The sequence below is a fragment of the Nomia melanderi genome, chromosome 10, assembly GCF_051020985.1.
Source record: "Nomia melanderi isolate GNS246 chromosome 10, iyNomMela1, whole genome shotgun sequence".
In the NCBI taxonomy this organism is placed as follows: domain Eukaryota; kingdom Metazoa; phylum Arthropoda; class Insecta; order Hymenoptera; family Halictidae; genus Nomia; species Nomia melanderi.
Genome location: NC_135008.1, coordinates 853,545 through 868,367, shown reverse-complemented (window position 1 = coordinate 868,367; position 14,823 = coordinate 853,545). Strand labels below are relative to the sequence as shown.

At 51.3% G+C, this 14,823-nt stretch overlaps 1 protein-coding gene across 14 annotated transcripts in view; it reads left to right on the top strand.

Moving 5' to 3' along the window:
* The window catches only part of trc (Serine/threonine-protein kinase tricornered), a 30,391-nt gene extending 18,578 nt beyond the window's left edge, over positions 1-11,813 (top strand). For 10 of the 14 annotated variants that reach the window (XM_031993028.2, XM_031993043.2, XM_031993039.2 and 7 more), the window contains 9 exons: positions 5,074-5,150; positions 5,276-5,509; positions 5,608-5,815; positions 5,887-6,004; positions 6,072-6,211; positions 6,305-6,505; positions 6,595-6,747; positions 6,896-7,054; positions 7,143-11,813. In XM_031993028.2, the coding sequence (XP_031848888.1) occupies positions 5,074-5,150; positions 5,276-5,509; positions 5,608-5,815; positions 5,887-6,004; positions 6,072-6,211; positions 6,305-6,505; positions 6,595-6,747; positions 6,896-7,054; positions 7,143-7,258 (1,406 nt within the window). In that variant the 3' untranslated portion in view covers positions 7,259-11,813. Of the gene's footprint in view, positions 1-38; positions 483-1,609; positions 2,187-3,768; positions 3,821-4,456; positions 4,599-5,073; positions 5,151-5,275; positions 5,510-5,607; positions 5,816-5,886; positions 6,005-6,071; positions 6,212-6,304; positions 6,506-6,594; positions 6,748-6,895; positions 7,055-7,142 lie in introns of those variants that run through there. The other 4 variants (XM_031993055.2, XM_031993050.2, XM_031993046.2 and 1 more) reach the window with 4 other exon arrangements.
* Positions 11,814-14,823: the final 3,010 nt, after the last annotated feature.

The following is a 14,823-nucleotide window of genomic DNA, read 5'->3' as shown; positions in this document are numbered from 1 at the left end:
TACCGCTCCGCGCACCGATCGGCTGGCACTCGGTGAGAAGAGGCCGGAGAAAGAGGCCGAGCGGGAGTGAGTCGCCGGTCAGCGCTCGTGCGACGCGTTTCGAGTGGAGGAGCAGCTCTCGCGCGCGTTTCGGGAGGTCGCGAGGATTTCGTGCGGAAAAGTTGTCGGTGTGCCTGATACCTTCGTTACGTAGGTGATCGGCGATCGACGATCATCGTCGATCATCGATCATCGATCGTCGCTCGCCGCGGGGAACCGCGAGAACGAGAGCGGAACAGTCGCGACCAAGTGAGACTCGACGGTTTATGCATTCTTCTCGCGATTCTGGTTGCAACGCGTGCGTAGTCCGCGGTCCTCCCGAGGCCCGCTAAAATTGGATACACACCACGACCACGCGATATTCTCAGCTGACCGAATCGAAATACTCGTCGAACGATGCGCAGTCGTGCGAAAATCCCTCGTCGATTATAACGAAGAAGAAGGTACTTACAGTTTTCATTGCGAGTGACTCGCCCGCGGATCGGGTTGTTCGGCTTTTTCGGGGATCGTTCTCGTTCCGTACCGTTATGGCTGTTCCCAGCACGTCGTCGCGGCCGTAGGTTCCTTTACGTAACGCGGGCTCGACGCGATTGGAACAATTGCGACGAACGATTTGCCGGGAGGGACGACTCGAAGCGTCTTTCTTTCAGAAGTTCTCCATGAACGGTGGAATACGACGGCTGGTCTGCTCTTTCTCCGCGTAAACAGCGAACTCGCGGAACCAGAATCACGCCGATTTTCACTGCTACGTGGAATTGGAGTGATCCGTTTACACGGGGACGTGTCGGAGTCGCGTTACAATTGTGTTACAATCGTGTTACAATCGTGTTACGATCCTGCACGATCCGTGCCTCGCTCGCATCGATTCTGCGACGAACCCGTGACGAATCTGCGTAACGCGGCTACCTCGTGGCCCGTAAATAACATCCCCGTTTCTGTGTTTCGACGCGCGAGAGAGCTCGCGACGGCCAGTTCCCACCGATCTGGGATTTCGTTCGAGAAAATTGGTAACGCGAAGCAGATCGCGAAATAGTCGGGACGATCGTGTTACCAGAAACGCGTTCGAAAGCGGCCGAGGATCCAGCCGGACGAATCGCGGCTGGCCGGGCACGGGATGGATCTTTCGCGCGCGAAGGTCGCCATCGCGAAGCGTAGCCGAGCAGTTTACCGAGACTCGAGGAACCGTAATAAAGTAACCGTTAGTAGGTGAAAGAGCACGAGGCCGGAACACAGCGGCGTACATCGAAGCGGGCGGGCGTATTCGCGCGCCATTGAACGGACTAGAGTCGCTTACTCGAGCCAAATTCGAATTTCAATTTCAATTTCAATTTCAATTTCAATTTCAATTTCAATTGCAACGTCGTAACCATAAGCTATGCCTTACTTTACTTTTCCTCGAATCACAAGCGGTTAAGCGAATGCGATAGAACGATGAACACAATCAAAGACGCGGGGAGAGCGACAGGAATGCGGTGTTATCCGACGCAACGTTTTCCTTTCCCGAAACGAAACGTACTTCCCGACCCTTTAAATACCTCCTAAACCGTCAGAGAAGTCGCAAACGTCCCAACGATAGAGGATCGCGCTCAACGGACTATGGAAGAGTGGCGTTCCAGTGCAAACGCGCGTTTCGAACTCGCCCTACTTTCCAAAGTAATCTTCCCGTTTAATCCCGGTCGCCGGGTTTCGCCTATTTCCCAAAATCGCCGGCGAACTGTCGCCCGAGAGCGGCATTCCTCGTGCAGCCTGCACAATCGGAGCTCGCTGCGAAGCTCGATCGAGTTACCCCGTGGATCGTGGACTCGCACGGTTCGATGTCGACTCGCGAACGTCTTCCGCAACTGTGTCCGTGAACGATCGACGCCGAAACGACGGAACGAGGAAACGGAAAAGGAGAAGGAAGGAAGTCTTTACGAACAGCGCCGTTACACCTAAGTACAGCCACGTTCGCCACCCTCCTCGACTTTCCGATATTCCGATCGAGCAAGCATATCGGTCGCGCCGAGAAAGTGGATCGTTGCCGTTTTTTCCAGCGGCACATTCGTCCCGAGGACCTACCCACGTCCGCGCGGTTCCGCGGGGGACGAAATCGAGGCGGGTTTCGGAAATCTCGTAATCTCCGCTCATGAAATCGTACGACCGTGCAGGTTTGTAGGTGAATGTACCGTTTGTCCGATTCCGACGTGGCACGCGCTGAATTCTCCCGTTCGCCGCCACCGGGGAAAATCAATACGCGAGCCATTAAAATTTATCGCCGTCGTTGTTTGCGCGCACGCATTGTCTTAATTATTAATTAGTGGAAAACGATCCTTTGAGACGTCGTTCCAGTTCTCCGCGATGGTACGCCGCTGCCTCCGTCCTGGTAATTAACAGAAATACACGGGACGAGTCGAAAGAGGTTCGTTGCGCGAACCGAAGGGATTCGACTGTTCCAACCGCTTTAAAACGACGTTGCTCCATATCCGTTTCACCTTGGAGAACCGTCCCGAAGGTTAGACAAAGTTTTCGGTAAAAATTCGTCCGACGACAGTCGCCTCTTTGAATCTAATCGATCGTCACGAACGATCGATAACGGTCGCAGATTAACCCCTTGGCAACCGTCGGCGGCCACAGGCGCTTGAAAAATTTGCTTTCGGTGCGCCGTTGGCGCCCATAGGCGTAAAATATCGGCAATAATTGCGGCTGGCATAGATCAATTCAATTGGCTCGATTCGGTCCAATCCGGTGTTTCGATACGCTTCCTCAGAAATGCGCGCTGACGCAAAATTCTGCCGTAGCCGAGGGGTTGGACGCCCTCGGATAGAACGGTTGAGGTGGTCGTTCTTGATCGATGACTCGAAGTGACACGCACGAAAATACACAGCCAAGTGACTCTCCGAATGTTCCATTACACGGCAGAGTACGAGTTTCTCGCAATTACTTAGCGACCGTACATGCAATTACAGATAGGACCGCATCGTTTGGTTCCGTTCCGCTTCGCTCGGCTTCGTTCCGTTCCGTTCCGTTTCGATTCGGGCAGAGGCGCATTGAACGCGAGCCGCTCGAGGAGCAGCAGCACGCCTTCCATTATTTACACGATCGTTGAACGTAAATAATTTCTAAAAGCACTCGCAGCGATAAGCGCGTTACCATCGACGCCTACGCTTGCATAGGTGACTCATGCCCTCCTCGATGGTCGCCGTACTCGCCCGCTTGTTCGTCCAGGCTTTTTCTAGACGTTTCACCGCGCGGACACTCGGAATGACAGAACACGGCCGTGCCGACTGGCTCCGTAATTGCGACGGATTTAAACGAACTCTGTCTCCGGATCGTTCCCGTAAATATCGTTCGTTGAGGCACGACAGTTCCACTCGGAACCGTAGTTTCTTTCGCTTTTCCGATCGACGCTCCCGTCAGGAATCGTTTCCGTAAATATCTTCCGTTGAAATAATTTAAGCAACCCAATTAAAACCGATCCTTCGGAAGGACTCGAAGGGAACATGTCTCGTTGAATTCCAAGAATACGACAGTATCGCTCGATACATGGTGTCCGAGGAGTATCGGACGTCGCGCGGAGCGTACTTTTTTCGGTTCCCTTATCAAAGCTTTCGGAATCATGTTTGCGTAATTACTGTCGCGCGGAAGCCGCACAGTCGACGTTGGCCGAGTATCCGTTGTTTTGCTCACCGCGCGTATTCGTTTAACAGTATTCCTCCTTCCATTCGTTTTCGCTCTCTTTCGATCTAACGCCGATCCGCTGAATGGATGAATCATCGATGGCAACCGACTACGATAATCCAAGGTCAATGTCTAATGGCTAATGGATAAAAACAACGATAACGATAATAACAATGCCAGTGATAACGACAACGACTGTTTTTTCAGCTCTCTCGACACTTCGACTGCCACGTCGCCCACATTTCGGTGACACCGGTTTTTTACGTAAACTTGAATATTCATTTCCTTGGTTCCTTAGTAACTGCTTTATTAAGGAATCTGTTCCGACCGCATGGGAGTTTCGACGAGTGTTTACTCGGCAGTCGAGGTGTTAAACGCGTGAAAGCTGGTTTCGCATTGGTAGGGGCAATTCGTCCTTTTCCAGAATTCTTTTGTTCCTTGTTGCACATTCCTCGCGTGTTACGTTACCTTTTATTTGCAGACTGAACGCAACAGAGCCTCGCGGAGTAAGGCTTCTGAAATAGTTTAATGCGGCCTTGTAATCCGTAATGTAATCAGCGCGTGACGTCATTGTACCTACTCCCTAGTTCCGCGTGGATCGGATCGCGAAATACGGCTCGAGGGCGAGCGCGTGGAACGTGAAAATAGTGTCCTTCCGATGAATCCACCGTAACCTTACGCGAAAAGCTGCCGACGTGCCTGCAGCGTTCAATTCGAATGGTCAGTTCGTCGAAGGTTGACCCATCCCTGACCCTCATTTCCTTCGTAATTACCGAAATGGTGTAGACACTTGAGAAATGATTAAGGAATCTGATGTAGCAATACCTAAATCGATATATACCCAATTGAAATCGTAACGACTGCATAATTGTGGCTCTCACGAAGAAATTTGAAAAAGTCAGGTAAACTTCTCGGTAGATCTGTTAATATATAATTATTACACAGCGTACTCAGAAGCTATAAAAACAAGGCCTTCCCGATCCAGAAGGCACAAAGAAACAAATCCTTAAATAACTAGAAAGAATATTATTGACTCCATTCGAAAACCGTGCTGGCTTCTAAGCCACTCAATTCGTTGTCATCCCGACTGTCTTCCAGAGAAACGCGTCTGTTTTAAAGATAATTTCAGCGTGTCCACGATTTTCGGAAGTAGTAGAGTAAGAAAGAGCATGAAGGCATCGGAAGGATGCGCTGGCACAAGCGACAAGTCGGGTCGACGCGAATCTGGAAATGTTTTTCCGATCGTCGCGCCGGCGTTTTCACGGAAAGAGAATCCAGCGCGGAAGGATCCGTGTCAGTGTCGTGGCGCGAGATCACCTCGGCTCTGGAGACTGGTGCGCGACACTGTCCTGACCTCGTTTTGCACGCATGTTACAGGGGTGTTGGAGATGGCGGCCACGGAGAGCACGATTCGATTTAGCGGCCACACATTGGACAAGGCTACGAAGGCCAAGGTGAGGCTCGAGTTTTCCGCGTTTCTTCGATACCCCCCCCGGATTTTCGCCGTTTCTCTCGCGGTTCCCCCCTCGCCCCGGCGCACGCACGCACGCTCCACTTATATTTGCATTTACGTGGTCAGGTGACGTTGGAGAATTACTATAGTAATCTGATAGCCCAGCACATCGAGCGCAAGCAGAGGCTCGCGAAGCTAGAGGAATCATTGAAAGATGAAGGGCTCTCGGAGCAACAGAAGCAAGAGAAGCGGCTGCAGCACGCTCAGAAGGAGACCGAGTTCCTTCGTCTGAAGCGCTCCAGACTCGGCGTGGAAGACTTCGAGCCGCTCAAAGTGATCGGCAGAGGCGCCTTCGGAGAGGTAGGTTCTCGTCTTTCCGTCTTACCGCTCGCGAATCTCTCGATCGAATCGAATCCAACTGTACCTCGAATTAACCTGCACTTTGCCGATCGGAATAGGTGAGACTCGTGCAGAAGAAGGACACCGGACACGTCTACGCCATGAAGATTCTGAGAAAAGCCGATATGCTGCAGAAGGAGCAAGTGGCGCACGTCCGAGCTGAAAGAGATGTCCTGGTGGAAGCGGATCATCAGTGGGTTGTGAAAATGTACTACAGCTTTCAGGATCCTATAAACCTCTATCTGATAATGGAGTTTCTTCCGGGCGGTAAGCATTCTTTCAACGAACATGGTCGGATTATCTCGGTCTACCATTTTTCGTCTATCGTGTGATTCCAGGTGATATGATGACACTGCTGATGAAGAAGGATACGCTTTCCGAGGAATGCACGCAATTTTACATTTCCGAGACGGCTTTGGCGATCGACTCGATTCATAAGCTTGGTTTTATTCACAGGTAAGCGCGAACAATCGGTAAGTCCTGCCTCTTCCCTTCGTTTCGATGACGCTCGCTTTTCCCGCAGAGACATCAAGCCGGACAATTTGTTGCTGGACGCACGGGGGCATATTAAACTTTCCGATTTTGGGCTGTGCACGGGACTGAAGAAGTCGCACAGAACCGATTTCTACAGAGATCTCAGTCAGGCGAAACCGTCTGATTTCAGTGAGTATTCTGTGCCGGGTTTCCGATGAGAACTCGGGAACGCGTTTACGCGAACGACACGGCGCTCGTCATTCGGCGTATTTTTTCGTACAGTGACGTCCTGCGGCAGCGGCAGCGGCGGAGCGAGGGACAGCAAAAGGAGAGCCGAGAGCTGGAAACGAAACAGAAGAGCGCTGGCCTATAGCACGGTGGGGACGCCCGATTATATAGCTCCAGAAGTGTTTTTGCAGACTGGTTACGGGCCAGCTTGCGATTGTTGGTCTCTGGGGGTAATCATGTACGAAATGCTAATAGGTAATCAGTCGACTCCGTGTACTTGACTTCTCTGTAGCTTATTCTATTTTTAAATTGTGCCTTCAATTCTGTACATTCCTCTCGTTCAGGTTATCCTCCGTTCTGCAGCGAGAATCCGCAAGAGACGTACAGAAAAGTAATGAATTGGAGAGAGACTTTGGTATTTCCGCCGGAAATTCCCATTAGCGAGGAAGCTAAGGACACTATAATCAGGTTTTGTTGCGAAGCCGACAGAAGATTAGGTGAATATCACGATGATGTTGTTCAAAGTGAAAAGAAAAGAGGACAAGAATTCGATTCATCTGTTACGTGAATGTTACATAGCGCTTCGAAACGATTACGTTCGGTTAGGCACGCGCGCGGCGGCTGACGATTTCCATGGTGTTTTAGGTGCGCAAAGAGGTATCGAAGAGCTGAAGTTAGCGCCGTTCTTCCGCGGTGTTGATTGGGAACATATCAGGGAGAGACCGGCCGCGATTCCGGTCGAGGTACGTTCCATTGACGACACCTCAAATTTCGACGAATTCCCGGATGTAAAATTAGAGATACGTAAGTACGCAAAACTTGCTTTGTCCCTGTCGCTGAACGAATCGATTGAAATAGAAACTGAAACGATCGACTTTCTTGGCGATTCTAGCATCCGCGCCGATGCCTCAGGACGGAGAAGTGAATTACAAGGACTGGGTATTCATAAATTATACGTTCAAACGTTTCGAAGGATTAACCCAACGGGGTACGCCGACCAAGAAATAGCAACACCCTATTCCTTGTTCGGTTACGACCGGCAGTCAGCAATCTGACGCAGCTGCTATTCCGGCCTTGGTACATCATCCGCACCCTCCGCTGTCATCGACGACATCACGAATGGATGGTTGATCCGTTCTACTTTCCGTATACGGCATGGTCAATCATCAGAGGGTGATTCGTTCTTGTCTCTGCGTATATGTATACATATATACACACACCGTATGTCTATGTATATATACACACATGTGATGTGACGATCGCGCTATTAAATGCAAGAAAAATAACAGAAGGCAGATGAAGAGGACGACGACGACGACAGCGACGACTACTACAACAACGACGACGACAGCGACGATGACGATAGCGACGATGACAACAGCGACGACGACGACGACAATAACGATTGGCGTGTTAAATATCGCGTCGCGTCTTTGTCTGTAGAAAAAAAAAGAACTAAGAACTAAGTGAACAACATTTTGTAAACGAGCAAGTGCGAAAATTGATGCACATGTGATATAGAAGAACCGAAGCATTTAATAGACCGCAGCGAAATGTCTGCGGCTGTTTTTGCTACAAAGGACTGTGAAAAATTATTTCCGTTTTGCTCTCGGCAAATTGTTTCTATCTGACCTTCGATGCGCAGCATACTAAGCTCTCTGTCGTGAAAATATTAATGGGAAAAGCAAGATGGAGCCTCGGTCCGATGATTCTCGCAGTGCATGCAATTTTTGCGCAAAATTTCATTCGATGCGTTCTTTCGTCCTTTTAACGTAACATTGGCTCGGCTCTCCTATTTAGCTCTCTTTCCAACGTTGTATTTATAGCTAGTGCTGTGATATGAAATTGTTTGGAGAAAGTTTTGTATACAAATTGCTATTTTGTCTGTTAACAAATACTGATCTTTACGAATGTTGTATTCTACTCGATCATCCCTACGTTTGTCCTAAAAAATTTCGATATTTCTCGATGTTAAACGCGTGTCATAGATTTCGCACTATTCGAGAGCTATTGTCCGGGATTAGTTGTCATACGCGAAATTACGCGGTAATGATCAATATCAACGTATCTAATTAGTTTCCCCGACATTCGACGATCATCCGGTCGCGTATTGTTTCTAGTTTTCTCAAACGTTCGAGTTTCCTTTTCGTACATTCCCGGTCGCGCGGCTGTTTGAAATTTATACCCATCGCGTAGCAAACCATGGGAGAAACCTTTGATTTACGTGCCCGCGACGGCACGGTTCGTTGGACGTTAACTAAATTCGATAGCGGTACGATTGCGAAGCGAACCACGCGGCACGAGCTTTTGCGAGATTTTTGTGCTTTGCGATCTTCTATATCAACGTACGATGTAAAGCGTCGAATAAAGCTAGAATTGCGACGAATCGATACAGGGATAAAACGATTTGAGATGCGTAAAAGGAGAATCATACGGGCACCGGGTCTCTCTCTTACCAAAGAATCACTGAAAATGCTTTCGTGCGCGTGAAATTAGACGAGATTAGACGAGAATCGTAAGAAGCATGAACGAGCGCTAAACTTGGAAGAGGACTCGTCTCGTAAAAGAAAAGAAAAAAAGAACACACACCACACACACACACACACACACACACACACAAAGGGCTCGTTCGTTGCCTTATCAAGGTTCCTAACGCGTTCCAAGCATACAGCCCAATCGATAACGAGCGATCAAACAGAGAGAAGAAAATTTCCCAACTCTGGATACGACGTAGGCAGTAAGGAAGAAGATAGAAGAGAACGATCGAGAACCGAGAGATATTCTCGTGCCGATCGAAATCGATTCGTGTTTGGTATATAGCTTTTCTATTGATTTCGCTGAAGAATAGATTTAAAATTCGGAAGAAACGCGCGTTCGCTGATCATCCTAGGTTCGAAATGATTCGATCCGAATCGAAATCCGAATCCGAATCGACGTGATCCGATCTGGCCCGATCGAGTTGACGCGCGACGCAGCATCGTCGTTCGAAACGAGGGGAATCGTTTCGACGAATTTGCGTGAATGTTCATTCGAATCGCGCGAGAAATGTCCTATGCACGAAACGAGAGAAAGATGAAAATAGTGCACCGCATGTTCCGTCTTGCGTATTTTGTCGAGCGATATAGTTTTGATTCGAATCTAGCACCGTGAACGATTTAGCGCTTGTGCGTTTGTAGTTCGCCGACAGCCAGGGCACCACGGTAGTAGTATTAATACTAATTGTAAAAGTTGCTAGATAACATATGTAAGGATACGTACAGTGGTACCTACGTATCGCGCACGCTAGAGACGTCGTACCGCGCGCGCGTTCCGGCTAACAGTACTTGTATAAACGTTTCACTCTTTGCTCGTACGATTCGGCGTGTATCCGTTGACGATCAACTATTTCGTAAACGCGTTACTATAGACGTCCTTCGCGGGGAATTAGTTTCGTGCCAGCAGTTCCGCGAACGCTTCCAGTCTCGAGTATGGAGGCGGCAACCGGCGCGGTATCGTTTGCGTTTACAACGGCCTAGATCTAGATATATCTATAACGACGATCTAGATCTAGATCTATCCGTTCGGACAAAGTATTTTTCTAAATACGCCGCGACTAAAGCGAACGAGGGCGAGAAGGATTCGCGGTGTACCGAGCGTACTTCCATGCTCGAACCGGGGCTGTCTTTTCCGTCGAGCCGCGTTCGCAAAAAAACGATTCGACACCGGATTTAGAACAGGTTTTACGAGCTACCATTTAACCAATTTTTTAACGGAACAATCCATTAAACGATTGAAGCCAAACTATTTTCTGCATCGGTAGATACAAACGAAAAGGAGAACACGAGAGTAAATTGCCGCGTGAATGTTTTAACGGGAAACGAGGGAAAGATGCGAGGAACATGTGGACGAACGGAAATTAACCGAGAGGGGAATGTGACGTAACGAGGGAGACCGAGAAAACCTGTGAAAGCTTGCTTTCGGTGAGCGTATGCGTTTGTATGTGAGACATTGAGAGAATGAGCGAGAGCGAGAGAGAGAGAGAGAGAGATAGAGAGTAATTAATAGAACGAATAATTTTCTCGTTGTCGAAAAACAGATATATGCTCTGACGTCCAATGCTACCGAGTAAAGAAACGAAGCGATCGCAATTTATTTATTTAAAGAGAGGTTTAAATAAAAAAAAAAAAGAAATAACAATAGCCACGAGATGCCTTGGATGCAGCGAGTGTTTGGTGCCCTGGACGTAAAACAGTGCGTATTAGAGAAACGCAGCGGAAATACCGAAATACCGAAGATTGTAGATTGGAAGCGAAACGGAATGGAGACGCGTCGTCCGACAACACCCGCGATTTAAGGGCTCGACTCCGTTCAGAGTGCGCGTGTTCGAGACCGCGCGTACCAGCTACTCCCGTCTACCGTGTACACGTATTCCGAGAGAAACTCCAATAGATTATGCCAGTAATCGTCGTCGATGTACATTGTAAATATTACGAAACAGCGGAATCGCAGTGCTGGTGTCCGGCTTAGTTGAAATATCGGTCGATGGCCGAGCGGCGGAATTCGCTAGCGTATTTTACACGGGAAACGCGACCGGAAACAGCGACCGAATCGTACGAATCGAACACTCGCGTGGATCTCGTTGAGAGACTCGAGCAAGATGGCGGGGGACCGACTAAAAGAATTTAGAAAAATGGAGCGCCGGTTCCGTCGCTGTTCCGGTTCACCAGTTTCGCGAATCATTCGAAACGCATCCACGGTGACCCGTGTCACGGAGGAGCAAGAACCAGCACTGCCCTCGACCGATCGACGAGAATGAGAGAAACGCTTCTGTGCTCGATCGCGTTCAGGTGGCTACGAGTCGCTGCCATCCTCGTCCGTATCGTTCGTATCTTTTATCGGAAAATCGCACGCTCGAGCACGGCCATCGCGGCGAGAGACATCGGTCGGTCCATCCGAGACGCTTCGAGTGACCCGGAGAACGGAAGAGGAAGAGAAGAGAAGACAGCAGGAAAGGAACGGAGATCGGTCGAGAACAGGGAAACCGATTCGTCGATGACCACGATTTCTTCTCGGCGCGTCGTGCTCGTTCACACTGGATTTCCTTGAAAAAGGTTGCGCTGTTAGGTACGTTCCGTTCGGTCCTGCCGTTCGCGAACACTCTTATCGTATCTTTGTACTCGTATCGATCCGAGCACGCTCGTGGTTTGTCCGATCACATACGCTATGGTTTGTCGTTCGCGTACGATAGCCCTGTTCCATGAAACGTTCGAACGACAACGCGTTCGGCCGAGTATGCGACGCAACGGGAGAGTTTCGTCGGACAGAGTCCGAGCGTCGCGGTCGGTTTACCATTGCCGGAAGTCTACGCCGAAGAAAGTGGCGAACGTGCGAAAGACTTTTGCGATCGTTACGACTCTTTCCGGCGAACCTGCTCCGCCCGGTCGAACAATTGTCTCCGAGTGGTCGCAAGGGAGGAAAGGAAAATCCAGGAACACGATGTATAAAGTGAAACATTGCTTTTCACGCGCGATATATAATATTGTAATTATAGTGATCGTCGTTAATAAATTGTTTTTTATTTTAATCGTTCTGGTTCCGATAGATCGACGACAAATCAAACATCGCTGCTGAGGTATATGCATGCGCGTGTCATCCCACTTCGAAACGAAATCGTGCGCGATTGATAACGAGGGGAATCGATAAGTACGGAATTAACGGGGTCGCAGGGGTCACGCCTCGATAAGGCAGAGCGGGACGAGCTTCGGGAACGGTCCACGGATGGCGTTAGGGGGTTGAAACGCGCGACGATCGCAACGGTCGCCGCGTGTCCTTTGCCGACCGTTGTTCAACCCCGGCTGAACTTCAGCCCCGCGGGGCTGCGACCTCTTTGGTCCTTTCGTTCCTCTCCGTACTCCTCTTCGCGTTCGACGTTCGATCAGATCCATCGGAGGATTTCCTCGGCTCTGCAAAAGAAAAGACGCGGATGGGGTGAAGACGTTCGAGACATTGACGCATCGCCGTTTGAGTCTCTGCGACTTGAAACACGTTTGCGAGACGGGGCGAGCGTGTTCGCCTTTAGAGACTGCACAGCCCTGGAAGTCGACGCGAGGAGAGAAATGTCGGTATCGGAATACACCGGGTGTACCCATCGGGGAATGGAATCGATACGCGACAAAGCCGAGGGAGAGGCGGTTGTTTTCGAATAGCGACGGAAACAAATCGAACGATTATGCGAGAGCCGTGACGCGTCGTTCCCCGCGACGCTTTGCTCTCGGAAGGCGCGATTGGATTGATTCCGGTGATAAATCGTTTGGCCCCTAGATCCGGCTCGCGATGACACTAAATCCGAGCCAGCCAATCTTGTTACAGCGATCCTACGCGGTTCGCAGATAATTGCGCGCGCGTTTACGTATGCGAGCGCGGCTGAACGCGAGTAAACGGAAATAGCGTTAAATAGGCATAATTAGACGTAAACAGACGGTCGAGCGATCTTCCTCTGTCCGTGCGTGCGTACGAATCGGATTAACGGTGATCTTCGAACCTTCCCGTCCCCGTATCGCGCGGCGCGTGCGATCGGCAGCGCCGAAGACGAGGACGGTAAGTGTCTTCGGATCAGCAGATCGCAACGACGCGGATCGCGCGTAACGCGTCGTTTCGAAACGTTCGATTATCATTTCGAAACGTTTCAACCGAGCGATAGAGTCGCGTCGACAGACGACTCCTCTCCTCTCCTCGGATCGGGGAAGCGTGTTCCGGGGGAAGGAAGCGTACCATCGGGGAATCAAGGTTCCAGCGGGGTAGACAGAGCGCGAGAGAGACACGCGGAAAATTCTCGAGAGCACGGTTTAACGGTCGAACGGTCGAATGGTTGAACGTCTGAAGGCGCGCGCGTGAGCGCACTTCCATGTGTCGAGAGTGGTTATCACGAGGCTGCGATTGGTACTGCCCTCTGACCCCTTGAGTGGCATGGCTCCGCCTCTCGGTTACGCGATGCGACGCGATGCGACTCGACACGAACGGCGTACCATGTAGGTGCTCGCATATGTAAGTACACGCGTTGAAAATTCTTTTCTCCTTTCGGATTTCACGCGACGAACGACCGACTCGATCCGTTCCACCCGGAATTTTCGTTCGATCCTCCTCGAGGAGCAGCGTCGCGCGACGTCCGCGGGACTCCGGCTCGCGTATCGTTCGCGGGGGAACTTTTGCATTCGTCGCCGGAAGTCGGGGCGGAAGAACAAAGTGGTTGCGATGCACGCGTGGGTCGCAAATACCAATTGAACAACAACGAACGCGCATTATTAGTCCATCAAGAAACGGAAGGCTCGGAGAGCCCGGTTTACCGGGGCGCGTTCCCTTTGATCGTCGGGAACGAGTGGCCGCGCGAGCGAAAACGGCGCGGCGGACTCGTCTTTCCAGATTAATAGCGGAGCAGCTCCGTTTCGCCGTCGTTGTTCGCCCGTCGGGTACGAAAATATTGATCGTTATCGAACCGCGGCGCGCGTCTCCCTCGCCTTCCGTGTCCCGCGAGCGATCTCGGACGTAAACCGGAGAACGGGTCGTGCAACGTATTATCGCGTGGCATCCGATCGATGCGATACGATTAGATTGTGGTCGCCGTACACGCGCGAAAGGTTCACCGGGAGCCGTGGACTCGCAGGACCGCGACCGTATCGCTTCCAGGGAAACGATAAAGCGGAGGAACACGGCGACCAAGTTTCAAGGAGAAGGGAGAGCTCAACCGTGCTGGATCCGTTCCAAAATGTCCTCCTCCGGTCTGCCCTCCGCCGTTCTCCAGCGTCGGCCGGCGCGATGGGCCGCGATTTCAAACTTTCCTCGCCGGAAATCACCCTCGGCGTCGGTCGGCGACAACCGACCGCTCCGGACCCCGAGATCTCGCGGTCGATTCGTTCGAGGAGCGACGCCGTTCGGCTCGGGATCCGCTCGAATCCCGATTCGAGTCCGCGCCCGATCGCTGGAACGCGAGAGCCGTTCGTCGAACGTTCGCAGTGCGTCGAGAAAAGAAGCGGAATGTTTGAACGCCGGCCAAACCGCGCATCGCCGCTCGAAAAAACTCTTCCTCTCCCCTGTTCTGTCGCTTTCTCCCTCGGCTCGGCTCGCTCGCCAAGCTAGATTTATCGAAATTCTAAGCATCCGGCCGGTCCGACGACGCTCTCCGCCTGCGGTGGCATCAGCCGCGATCTTGCGCGACCCAGCCGGCCCCAGTTTTTGTCTTTCCGTGCGCGCGAACCCACTCCGTTCCTCCTCCTTTCCCTGCTCCGTGCGTCCCCGTGATTTATCCGCGATTTATGCACGATTTATGCACGATTTATGCGCGACGTATGCGCGATTCGCGGTGACGCGCGTCGCTATTCGACGCACGACGAGCCGATCCGACGAAGACGGAACGGTCGACTGGCCGCGAGGTCGGCCGCCGCGACGATGATCGATCCGTCGACGGATTCGCGAAAATTCGAAGAAATTTAGCGAAGCGATTCGGCCGTGGGGCGCGGTCGGGAGGAGTCGCCGGAGCGAGAGGACCGAAACGGGTCGCGTTCCACGGGCGAGGGCACGGGGTCGCGCTCGCAGACGGA